Genomic DNA, 13676 nt, shown 5'->3' on the forward strand with positions numbered 1-13676 from the left:
AACTGCTGGGCACTGGAACTGCCTTTCACATTCCTGAACAAGTAAGAGACGCGAAAGCACGGACTCTGCACAGAGGCGTAGATTACAACTCACAAACCTGGATTATGTCTGCACCTACACACCAAGGTTTTTCTGCTCATTGTGAGGAGGTGATTCGGTGCCCAGAATCCAAAAGGTATTGGCATTTACTTTTTCTAGACTAGCTTCTCTGAGTCTGCAATTCTCAACAAGTCCAAAGAGCTGCTTCTGGGGATGTGCAGGTCCCTGACACAGTTGTGCTTAGACATAACTGCAGGTTTCGCCAGCTTTTGCCAGAACCTGAGAGGGGCCACGTCCCAACAAAGGTGGCTGCCTACACCTGCTCCCGGCGTCTGCTTCCTCACCTCCTTCTGCAACTTCTCGATGGTCTTGTCGAGGTGCCAGCGCTCACTCTCCATCTCGTTCTTCAGCCTTCTTAACTGCTCCTTCTGCTCAGTCTCATCCTTGAGCTTCTCACACAACTGCTGCTGCTCCTGAGTGGTCCGACTCAGATTTCTCTGCAGATGGCAGGGAAAGGGCAGTGCTGTCACCTACCTACAAGGTCAGCCACAGGAACAGGTGGCAGAGGGAATTTCACAGCCACCCCACAAAACAATCAGACCTGTTTCATCAGTGACAAGGAAAAAAAGATCAAATAAAGTCATCACAGAGACATGAGGACATTGTTGGTTCTGAAACTCAGGGACCAAAAAGGAAAGATGATTTTACCAAAATATGCACAGGAATGAAGGGGCAGACGAAGGATGACTTACAGAAATACAGCAAATGGCCAAGGCTGCTGGTGGTGAGAATTCAGGATAGTGCCCAAAAACCTGAATGTTCATGCTTGGAATTTGAGGTAAAGTTGTACATTAGACCAAGCTAAACCTACTTGGCAATTTATGTCCTGTGATATATAGCATTGCACCTAATATTCTAGAATTTACTTTGCTACGCAGACAGTTCTTACAGATAGCATAGCTAAACATAAATCTGTAAGGAAAGAGAACACTACCCCATAGGCCAAAAGTCCACGTGGATAGAGGGAGTCGTAATCGACAGAATCCATGAGCTGAACTCAGACACAGATGAAAAGGGAATTTGGAAATCCATAGGTTGATGAACTTGATGAACAGAAGTTGTTAAATGGAAGGGACACTAGTCAGAGAGAGTGCATATGGATGGTTATTTGGTGAATCAGCACCAAATGCTAGTACTTACTATAAAATGCAACCATCTTGGGTACAATATTTTCCCTGGATCCCCTAAAGTTCTCATCTCACAAAGTCACACAGACACCCTTTATGTGACCAACGTGTAATTCCAAAACCAAATCCTATGATATCTTAGGAAGGTTATGGTGGCTTCTTTAAATGACTAAGTGTTAGGGCCATGGACATGAGGATATCAAGAAGGGGCACAGCTCAGAACAGGGCAACATGACCCAAACAGACTGTATCATCTGGAAAATGTTATGGTGCTGAGGGCTGAATGTGGGTTGTACGGGAACTGCTTAGGGGCTACCCCATCTTGTGTCCTAGCAGAGGCTACAAAAGAACAATGGTTTATATTTGTATAGTGTTTAACAGCTCACAAGCTGCTGTCACATGCAGTAACTCAGGCATCTTGAGAACACTCCTAGATCACTTCGGGCTCTCCTGGTTTGCAGAGCATAGGAACAGCTCAGCTGGCCATGTGACATGGGCTAAAAACCACCCATGGAGGCCTCCCAGCCCCTGGGCTCTGATGGGCTGAGTGCACTTTGGGAAGCAGCCAACGCCGCTGGGCTGCTGAAGTTCACTGCTGCAGAGAACCACAGTCAACAAAAGCCGCTGGGGAAAGGAAAGCGGTAAAAGAAAGGTAATGGGAAGTTCCAGGTGGGGACAATTAGCAGGAGTGGGCCCCACCACAGCTGCAGCTGGGCACACACCCGAGGCAGGCTCAAACCCTGGGGCTTCTGTTCATCCATTTAGTGGTGCAGGGGCGAAGGGTAGCGAGAAGGAACTATGGGACCAGCGAGGAGGTATGGTTCCGTTGTGTGGGAGAAACTCTCAGGAACATGTATCTCAAAAACGTGAATTCTTGAAGACAACAAATACAGAGGGCCATCAATGGCTTCCTGTAGAACCTTCAGGATCCAACTCAACCCCTGCCCCTACAGATCCCCCAGCCTCTCCTTCCCCAGGGCTGCAGGCCAGCAGACAAGCCGGCCTCAGCTCCATTCAGCTGCCTTGTGGTTCGTGCCGTTCTGCTTCACTCTGCTCCTCCTGTGCCACTGACACCAGAGACTCATCCACTCTGGGCCTGGGGCCCAGCAACACCCCCACCCCAACACACACATTGCTAGAAGAATAGTTTTGCTAAAATATTTTTTAAATATTTCTTATATGCTTGCCTATGTTACAAGGTGGTAAGATCTGTAAAGGCAAGGAACAGATTTTCTATCTGGGTATGTCTCATAGCCCAGGTTCATTGTTAGGTGTATGATTAAAAACTCAATGGTTGAAAACACCTATCTCCAAAAGTGTTCTAAAGACTTCTTACATCAGAATCACCAAGCAAGGGTGAGGTACAACTTACTGAAAAGATAGATTTTAGCCTTTCTGATAAAATTACAATTTCTCTTAGAATGGTGTCCACAAATTTACATTTGAAAGTTCCCCAGATAATTCTAACATATCCTAAGGTTTAGAAAAACTGTTTACAACAGATAATTCTAACATATCCTAAGGTTTAGAAACACTGTTTACGACTGCCTCTTCAGTTATTCAAGAAATACGTTCCAATAAATCACTACTGAGAAAACATGTCCCAAATTCACATGAAAAGATGCAAACTTGGCAACTCTGCATTTTTTTTTAACCCTTCATGTGGGCAACGTTAAGAATGAAATGCTCTGTAGCTACAGTTGACTATATTTCCAAGCCCAGCAATACAAGCCCATTGACTAATAATGGGACAAAAATTTGGGGAAAATGTATCAGGTTGGAGAATCCAAGACACAAAGTTGGCAGATGCATAGTAAGTGCCCATGAGCTTGGGGACCATTATCTATCAGTGGACATAGAGCCTTTTACTATTTGACTGAGTAAGGCCCTGATTAGCCCATATTAAGAATAACAAGGTTGCAAGTAAGCCTCAGGGCTTGATCAGAAGAAAGCTGTCTGCTCAGAGACTGCCACAGTGGAAGCTCTAGGGCTTTTTCCCTCTGTTGTCTCAGTACCCAAAAATCCAAGAGGGCGGGACATGAAGACTTAGGGAAGATATGGCCTGATCCCTCCCTCTACTGTGGCTTCTCCAGGAAATGTATCTTCACCTCCTCATCTGTAGAAAGCACTTATAAACAGAATCACAGATGTCTCTGCCTTAAATGCAGCTCAAGTAGTCCTGAACCAACTAGTAGGTGTCACGCAACCACAGACAGCATTTTCACGACTCTCTGCCATTTTTTGACCGAGTCATAGTAAACCAGACATAAGTTCACCATGGTCTTCAGCTACCATGTAAAGAAATATACATTTACCAAATATGAAAATGCAAAACATTGCTAAAGGCCAAAGATTCTGAAATGTAAAAGCTGTGTGAAAAAAATGCCAGTTACTTTTTCCTCTTCAAGGACTAAACTCCCTTTTGGTTGCTGGCTGCAAGGCCAAGAGGCATGCAGAAAGAGTTATGATACCAAAGGAGCTGACTATCCGGTTCCCAATTTTAGGGAAAACAAAGTATCTTAGAGTGATGGTGGTGCACTCTTCATGGCATTACTTTTGGGACCAGATAATTTAGGTAAGATGGTGGAACCATCAGGCCTGTTTTAAGTTCTTGCCAGCTTGTACCGCCAGTGGTTAACACGGCCACACGTGGAAGAAGCACTCTCACCATCTCCACACCGCTGGGAAAACAGGCCTCAACAGAACTAACATGTCAGGGATAATTTCCAAGGCAAGGCTAGAGATCGGAGGTGGGGGTGGGTGGGGATTACATTAAGATCTGCAGGCCTTGAGGCATCATCTGCTTTATACGCTGAATTAACCATTAGCTGCAGATTCACAGCCAGTGAACGACTTCCCTATGTGTGAAACGTTCTTGTTTGACCAAAGGAGATGTTCTGAGAGACTCTAATAGCTGCACCCAGCACTTGGTCTGGACGTGACATAAAAGTGCAGATTCTTGTTCCAATAGAATACAAATGTTTTTTCCTCTCTTTCTGCCCCCAACTAGCTCACAAATTCAAACCCCACACTTTGGCAGCCAGGTTGGGTAACAGTATTCATCTCAAGCAGTGAAAATGCCATCCACACAAAATCATCCCAACAAGAGTTTATAACAAAGATCTAGATAAAAAAGGAAGAAACCCAAAGCAAGGGCAGTCAGACACACGGCTCAGGGAACACAGGGCTTTACTATATGCAAAAAGAAGTTCTCTGTCCAAAGCCAGGGAGAAGGTATAGGCTTCTGATTTGGGGGGGAGAGTGCTTGGGTTACGGCTGGTCTGGGTGGATCCTTTCTCTCCTCTGCACCCTGAGGAGATGGAGCTGTACACCTCAAAGGAAAGCTACAATGAGGCATTTACAAACCTGAATCCTGACTCAGCACTGAACACTTTTAATGGGCCCCTCGCCCACCTATCCCTATGGACAAGTGGGTCCCTAATGGAGAACTTTAACAAGCTTCCTCTAAGACAACCCTCCAGAACACTGGCTTCTACCTCCTCAGAAACCCGCCTGCGGGACACTTGGGTGCTGTTTCTATAAAATTCGAGAGCCCAGACAAAGAAGGGCATACCTGGATCACACTGAGCTCACGGTGCAAAGTCAGTTTAGAACTTCAATGTAGGCTTTTTCTAAGAATGCACTTCAAATAATCTTTCTAACCTCCAAACGGGGAAATCTAATTTTGTAAGAAGCTACTGATTCTGAACAGAGATAGCTGCGACTTACTCCTGCTCCTTTTACCAGTCATCCTGAAGGACTGAACTCTGTGTCGTGCATTTGCCCAGAGGAGAAGGGAAATTGGCTTCTGCCAGAAAGTGACTCCACACCACATCCTGCTTTCTGTCTCACACAATTCACATTTTGTCTATTGAAAGATGTCAAGCTCTCTAATATCTAAATCAAGTTTTCTCAACCTTGGCACTATCGACATTTGGGGTCAGATAATTCTGTATTGTGGGGACTGTCCTGCACTCTCTTTGTAGGATGTTTAGCAGCATCCCTGGCCCCCACCCCCTAGATGCCAGTAGCATCTCCCCTGCTGTGACAACCAAAAATGTCTTCAGTTATTACCAAACGTCCCCCATTTGAGAATCACTGGTCTAGGTGGATAGTTTGAAGCCCAGGTTGGTTTTTATGGGTGAAAAGGAGCTACCTGGAGAGGACCAACGACAATCTCTACATGTCTCTCCAATTTTGCTTCTCAGGACTCCCTTTATGAGGGAGTAAAGACAGCAGTCCTAATTTTTACCTGAGCATCCTCTAGTTCATTCTCAAGGGTCCTTCTGGCTGACAAGGCTTCTTTCTCTTTCTTTCTGGCATGCACAAGGGCCTCCTCCAATTGCCGTGTTTCTCCCTACAATGAAATACTGCATTAGTGTGTGCTTAGATGCATGCTCTACCCATGAAACTGACTGACTCGGTAGAAAGAAACAAATGCAGAAGACACCCATGGACGCAGCAGTGGCTACGGTCATGACATGCCCATCATGGGCCCAAGATGGCACACCACAGCCATGTTCCTGCTTGTGCATGCCTGTCAGCAGTTCTAATTCTTAGCCAGGTGTGGATATCCAAATTATATTGGGTGATTTCTTTAACTATATGAATATCTAGCCTTACCCCTGGAGATTCAGAAGCAGCAGTTACTGAATGGACCTGGGCACATACAGTTTTGTAGGAGGTGTCCAGGTATTTGTGATGGGTGACCATGTTTATCTCCTCTTTCACTGTCAGCTGCCGTTTCTTACTGCCATCAGTGTGAGCATCACTCACTAACAGCCACCCACTTCTAGAATTCTAGCAAACCAGAGAATTGGCGTGTTATAACCTATGTAACTTCAAAAACATCAACTATGTGTTAAAAAAGATTAAACAGTCTTGAGGGTGAATCGGCCTAATGGTGGTGTTAAGACAGCCTTTTCAGGTATTTGGAGGCCTCTGTGAAGCCTCAGAAAATCGAGTGCTTCTGAAACCTGGCTGAGCTGGGATTCCAGTGTTTCCCCCCCTGACTTCATGATCCCTGTTCCAGGCCTCCCATTCATACCACTCCTAGAGGAACAAAGGAAATGGCTTGCAGAGAAGATATATTCACTGCTGTCTTGACGTTTCCTGTTAAATTAAGAGAATAAATCTCTTCCTCACTCCTGAAACCACTCGCACGGGGAAGAAGAATCTGCAGCTGCCAAACCTGGACTTGGGCCCAGCAAGCCTTACCTCGTGCTTCTTGAGGGTTTCCTTCGCTTTGGCTTCATCGGCTTTCATGTCATCAATCTGCCTCTGCAGCTGAGCGACTGTCTGCTCCAGCTCTCTAATTCTTCCCTGCATCTTCTCCTTCTCCTCTTTCAGAACCTTCATGCACATTTCAGCCCCCACCTGATTTTGCTCTGAAGCGTTGCTCCGGCTGGCCAGGATCTCGACATTCTGTTAAAAACAAAGAGCAAACAAGGGATTCAGTGTCAAGGGGCAGTCCCCAAGCTGGGAGAATGGCTGACATTTATGAAAAACCCAGCATGTGCTAGGCCCTGTGCTAAGTCAGGGGCCAGCAAACAGGCTTTGAGCCAAATCCAGGCTGCCACCTGTTTTAAAAATGAAGTGTTACTGGAACACAGCCACGCCCATCCGTTTGCAGGTTGTCTACGGCTGCTTTCAAGTGACAACGACAGAGCTCAGTGGTTGTGGCAGAGACAGCAAGGCCTATGGTGTCACAAAGCCCAAAAGATTTACTATCTGCTCTTTATACAAAAAGTTTGGCAACCCTTGCCCGTGAAGTCCTTCATATGGGATTTCAACCTTTTAACAATTTTAGGAGGTAGACGCTATTCTTATCTCCATCTTAAAGAAGAGGGAATGAAGACTTAGGTAGACTAAGTAACGAGTCCCAGATCGCTCAGGAAGAACTGCATTCAGGTTCAGGCAGACTGAATCCAGAACCTGTCCTCCTAACCCCTGCCTTCTAACATGTTCACTTCTCTGTCCCCTCTTTGTGGTCAGGGCCCTTAATACAAATGCTTGATGAAGGGCAATTCTGTAGAAAGATTTTTTAACGTCCAATGTAAAACAGAAATTAAAATTTGCTGAAGTTATGGTACAGTGCCTGGTGCAAACTGTAGGTGATATCATCTGAAAATGTGCTCGTGCTGCACGCAATTCACAACAGAAGGGAATGGCAACAACTGCAGGATGATTATTGTTAATTCCAGATGTCACATGGGCTTTGTATTTGGTTAAGCAACCTGGCGTGATAAGCGTTCTCATCCAGAGTTCCACCTCTTTGGGCAGATCTCTTGCCTGTCCTCCATTTCTCAACTACTACAAAGATGTCAGTATCAGCAAACTTCATGCTCACAAAACAACACTGCACATGCCTGCAAGAAAAGAAAGGCCAAGGAAGGGCAAGATTCGGCTTTGACAGCCTATGTCATGGCCCACTTGGGAGAGCTATCTGTTAGAATTGCTTGCTTGCTTGCGTAGTTAGAGAGTTTCAGAAACCAGAGCATCTTTTCACAGCCCAAATGTTTAATTGCGTACATCTGAGAAAGCCCATCAGAGCGAAAGAACTGTGTTAGTATGAGATTGGCGGGCATTGCTAGGTGACAACTAAGGTGCCAGGCAGCTGGGATTTCTCAGGACTGCTTGGAGATCATCTGCTAACGAAACCAGCAAGAGGAAACATCAAAGGACGAACTGAGGAGAAATGAAGTGTGACTGGAAGCCTGAGGAGGAACCTAAAGAATCCAACAACTGGTCAGACCAGGGAAAGAAAAAGTCTAGTTTGCCCATTCCCGCCCTAACTCTCCCATTAAAAGATAAGACAAAGCTACAGTTATCAAGGCAGGTTGGCACTAGCATAAGTATAGACATGCAGGTCGATGGAGAAGAATTGGGAGTCCAGAAATAAACCCTTTCATGTACTGTCAATCGACTTTCAGCAAGGGTGCCAACACCTTTTGATGGGGAAAGAATAGCCTTCAACAAATGGAGAACCAAATATCCACATGCAAAAGAATTAAGTTGGACCCCTTCCTTACACCATACACAAAAAAATTAGCTCAAAATGGATTACAGACCTAAATGTAAGAGCTAAAACTATAAAAATCTTAAAAGAAAACATAGGAGTAAATATTTGTGACCTTGGGATTTCTTTTTGGGGGTGACGAAAATGTTCTAACACTGATTGTGGTGATGGTTGTACAACTCTGTGAACATACTAAAAACCACTGAATTGCACCCTTTAAGTAGCTGAATTGTATGCTATGTAAATTATATCTTAATACAGCTATTTAAAAACAGGAAAAGGAAAAAGACAAGGGAGACCTGGAGGCCAGAGTATGGATGGTTGGGGAGATGATGCGTTCACCCCAGTGGCCTGGCAGGTTGCTGAGGCCTTAGTGAGGGGAAGAGGAGACTCGAGACACCTGCCCAAACCCTTTGGTAAAGTAAGGAACACTTACATGTGTGATCAGTGCTGTTTCCTTCACCCAGCTATCACAGGAAGAACAAGGATACCGAAAACCAGACACAGTTACCCTGGATTTGGGCCCAACTGACCCCCTAGCTTGTAGTTTGATGGTTTGAACTCGGCGTGCGAGTTCCATGTGGCTGGCTGGGCTCACTCCACTCCTGCCTTTCACAGCAGCACAGGCTGCGTATGACTCTAGAGGAGCTCGTGTGTACTGAGATACTTAGTCCTGTTTTGATTATCTGTAAAGTGATAATATGTTTTTCTCTCTGTCTTTACAGTGTGGTAGACCACATTGTGTTCACAAATAATTTAACACAAGCCTCTGTTGGCAAACCTTTCCAGAAGTCCTCTCCTGTCCCCGCTCCCCCAGCAACACACACACCCAGTTCACTACTTTATATAAAGCCCATAGAACAAACTTCCCTTTCCTGAAACCATATCTATTTGCTTGCAGCAGTCCTGGAGTGTAAAAAAAAATGAAAATAATATCCCTTTGTTCAAGGCAAGTACTACATGCAAGCTCTTCTCCATGACTTCCCTATGAAGAAAAGAAAATTGGTCTAGGGACTGCCCAAGGCCTCCCAGCTCTGAAGTGTTCTGATATACATGTCATCTATTCCAAATGCTTAAGTCTGTATCTCATGAATGTGGCTAAGGCAGTAGAATCGCACCAAGACCAGAGCTGGTAAAGATCTACTCAGATGGGGGTCACTGGGGACAAACACTGCCACCCTCACTCAAGTTGTTTTTGTGGTTTCTGCGATTCTTTGATCTTGAGTCCTGTTTAAACAAGATGACAGAGGATGCTCCATTATATATAAAACCAAAGTGCAAACAGGTTTTAATGATTCATTTAGCCATATCATGCCACCTATGTAATGTCTATTTTTTAAGGGCTTATATGGATTCACTTTTTTAATACTTTAACCATTATTTTCTCATACAGGCAGTCATAAATAGTTAACAAAAATCAACCCCAATTCCTCTACCTCTCCAAAAAGTTGGAAACACCACACTCGATCATCACCACAAAGCAAAGGTAGTAAATGTGCTATTTTCTATTGTTTTTCAAGATTGGACCAACCCTAAAAACTGCAATGAGATCATTTTTTTCACCTATCAGGCAGCCAAGGTCAAAAGTTTTGATGACACAGTGTGTGGGCAGTGTGAGGAAACAGGTATTCTCATCCCTTGCTGGTAGGGCTAGAAATCGGTATGAGCTCCTGGGGGCGTTCAATTTGGTCGTATCTATCAAAATTATAATGTACGTTCCCTTTGACCCAGCAACTTCTCCTCTAGCACTTTATCCTACATGTGTGCAAAATGACATAGAAGTGAGATTATTAATTGCAGTACTGCAATAGCAAGATTGCAGAGAACTAAATGCAATTAATTGGGCACTAGGTAAATAAATTCCATTGGTTCAGTGGTATCCTGTGCAGCTAGGAGAAAAAGAAAAAAAACAGGTGACCGTAGTTAACAATAATATATTGTATATTTCGAAATAGCTAGAAGAGAGGATTTTGAACATTCACCACAAAGAGATGGTAAATGTCTGAGGTGATGGATATGCTAATTACCCTAATACTATTATTACATATTGTATACATGTATCAAAATATAAATATGTACAATGATTTTGTGTCAATTAAAAATAAAAAGGAATAGAAAGTGAGGAGAAAGCAAGGGATAGAATAATACACAGAGCACACTTCTGTGTGTATAAAAAGAAGATACAGAGGGATGAAGGTGTATTTGTGATGTGGCTCCACAAGAAACTGAGGCCACACTAGCTCTGAGGAAGGGAATTGGGGCTATAGAAAAAAGTGGAGGGAAGTTTTCAATTGTAAACCTTCTTGTAATTTTTGAATTTCGAACCATGGAAATTCAACATGGATAAAAATCTAAAAAATAAATACACATTTTCTTTGAGAAGACCAACCATCAATGGCCACAAGCACTTGGAGGACAACCCACCTCCCTGGCCACGTCCTCACCTCCTCCGGCTTCTAGAAGCCTTTCCCCTGCCTATTGGCGGATACTTCTGGGCCCTGAAAGATAGCGGAGCTGAGGGAGCAGCTGTACAAACAGAGAATCAGGCCAACTCTCCCACGCTGGGAGAGTTAAGCAATTCCTTTTCACCACATATAGCTGGGAGAGTGGAAAAGGCCCACATGGCCCAGCACTTGCAATTACATAACTGCCTCTCTAACTTCTCCACTCAAGCAACCCTAAGGCAGAGAAGTCCAGTGTAGGGGGATGAGAGAAAGCCAAGGACAGTGAAAAACTGCTTTCAAGGCTTGGTTTTTCCATTAAAAATGCGTTTGAGTTTTGCATTTGACACCATAACATTTTTCACCCTACTACGTCTCTTTTTATGGTAAGGATACATGGTATTCCAGGAAGAGGTGTCACTTTTATCCTGTGGCTTTGACAACACGGCCCTCCCCACCCACCCAGCACACAAACATGTATCCCATCCTGAGTAACACAGACATAAATCACCTCAAGAATGGAATTCTCATTTTTATTTCTAAATATGCACGTCAAACGGTGTAGAGGGAAAAGCGGGGGCGCTCTGCAGTCAGCCAGGTCAGATCCAAATCCAGGCTGTGCCTCTTGCTGGGCCTTCCACTCAGCCTGGACTCACAGAGCCTCAGTCTCCTCATCCGTAAATGGGGGATGAAGTTACCTACCTCATATGTTCCTGTAAACTTCTAGTTAAATGAGACTATAGCTCTTGCAGTAGCCATTGTTATTACTATTAGGCCAACTAAACCCATTTCTGTTTCCCAAAAGGGAAAGACTTTGCACGGGTTACCCACTGTCGTTCCAAATCGTCACACTTGGCTTCAGACCACAATCTGCAGATTTTTACCAGCTAAAAATCAAGCCTAGACTTCTCAAAAGAGAGAAGTGAGATCTTCTAACAGTCTTTGCAGGGTAACCGCGCTGCACAAATAAGATGACCCCCATCTTATTTCAAGGGCAAGTCAGGTTTCTTGGTTGGCTAATTCATTAAAAATTTAGCCCCATTTCCCAGTCAAGGGTGGTCTGGTATACTGATGGCAACTAAGAAAAAAATTCTTCCAAAACAGGCAAACAGCATGTTTCAACATGCTGACTCACTAAATTTCCACTACTTTTAAAATAGTTGACTTTTAACCATATGCTCCAATTACTGATTTAAAAGGAGGGGGAATAGGACCATGCAATTGTATCACACACACAAAAAAGAGCAAAATCCCAGCCTCTGCCAGAGATCACCATTCATTGCAAACACTGGCTTGCTTATAAGCTGGCACATTTTCATGAGTTAATGCCCGCATTTAGAAATGTTCACACTATCCCCTGGAGCCACAGGAAACTTTTACTCATGACAAACACAAAACCCCCAAATGGTACCATAATTGGCCGAGTCTGAGCATTTTGCCTGGTCAAGGGGCTGAGGAGCTTTCCTTATAGGAACACAGACCTTGGGTAGGCTCTCTCCTGATGGACAAGTCACTGCCCAGGGCCAGGGCCTCCAGGCTTATCCCAGTGCAGACCTGACACATGGACACATCAGGTTTTACTAATTAACAAGGCCCCAGCCACAGCGGCTGTTTCTTTTCTGTCTCCCTTTTTTGCTGAAGGAGTGAAAACAGCTGGGGCGTGGAGGCCAGGGAGGCCGGGGAATGGAATGTTGGTTTGTCAGTTCCATCTCACTGGCCACCCCACACTCCAGTGTGCTGAGGCTGCAGGATCCCAGCTGAGAGGCTCAAAGTGTCCCCGAGGTCAGCCCATCTGCTGGGAGGTGACTGTCTTTTCACCATCACGGCTGTGGACGTCCACTTTCACTTGCACAGTGAGGGCCTGCGTCACAAGTAATGAGTCCCTGCCTCACTCTGGGTGTGGAGAAAACAAAGTCCCTGTACTGCATCTTCAGCTTCCCCTTACCTGAACAACAGCAAATTATCTGAGTACAGAAAGAGCATATATTTTAGTCCTAAATAGCTCACTTCATCCTTTCCCTAATTTTCTGTGAATTTCACTGGCATAAGGTCTCTAATCTGGGGCTTCTCAAATTTTAATCAGCATAGAATCACCTGGGGATTATCAATAAAATGCTCATTCTCACTCCGAAAGTATAGAGTGGGACCCAGAACTCTGCATTTATAACAAGCCCCCAGGTAATGCCGATGGTCTGTGGGTCCCACGTTGAAGTGTGAGGTCTAGGCTGATGAGACCGTGCTCAGACCTCAGGGCCCTCCTGTGGAGGTCTGAGCTCAGCTCCCACTGGTCACTTCCTTTATGCTTCTTGGTATGACTCTAAGTGCCTGGGGACTAGGTGTCAGGTGGCTTGGGTGCTACTGCAGGCTTTGTAGCTAGCTCACACTGTGACCATACACAAGCTCTTGACCCCTCTGAGTTCAATTCACATCCTTGAAGAATGTGTAATAGGCCATATGCACCCTAAACGGGACTGAAAATCCCCACACTAATGTAAAGTGATGGGTTCCTTCCTCCTTTTTGACTCTGCCTACTCACCAGTTTTTGGTCGAGACAGGGTTGAGCCACTGAAAAACATCATTTTTAAATCTCATGCTCCAAGAACTACATCATAGTTTCCTAAATTTCTCTCACTGTACTTATCAAATGCCAACACCATTCCTTCCCAACATATGAGTATTTGCAGTTCAGAACTCAATTGGTTATGCAGTAATAAGCTCTTTTTTGTTTGTTCTTGGCAAGGAAGCAGTGCATGTGAGAGATGGAAATAGATGTGGCAAAGAAGTAGAGGATGCTCATTACCAAAACCCCAAATATTTGCAAGGAAGACTTGTACTCCAAAGCCAAGAATAGTGGAGGTCAATATTTAATATCCTTTCGTTCGAAGATGTGGACTCTAGACTAGTCTCCACTAATAATTTACTCTATGGTGACTTTATGCAAGTCATTTTACTTCCACCTGCCTTCCATTTCTTCCTCTCAGTCTAGCTAAT

General features: G+C 44.6%; 1 protein-coding gene across 1 annotated transcript in view; it reads right to left on the reverse strand.

Moving 5' to 3' along the window:
• CGNL1 (cingulin like 1) overlaps window positions 1–13676 on the reverse strand; it is an 88992-nt gene that overhangs the window by 22516 nt on the left and 52800 nt on the right. Inside the window, exons 8-10 of the mRNA XM_063091404.1 lie at window positions 6444–6650; window positions 5479–5583; window positions 384–536 (exon numbers count right to left, since the gene is read on the reverse strand). Of these exons, the coding sequence (XP_062947474.1) occupies window positions 384–536; window positions 5479–5583; window positions 6444–6650 (465 nt within the window). The remainder of the gene's footprint in view (window positions 1–383; window positions 537–5478; window positions 5584–6443; window positions 6651–13676) is intronic.

The sequence above is a fragment of the Cynocephalus volans genome, chromosome 3 (assembly GCF_027409185.1).
Source record: "Cynocephalus volans isolate mCynVol1 chromosome 3, mCynVol1.pri, whole genome shotgun sequence".
NCBI classification, from domain to species: domain Eukaryota; kingdom Metazoa; phylum Chordata; class Mammalia; order Dermoptera; family Cynocephalidae; genus Cynocephalus; species Cynocephalus volans.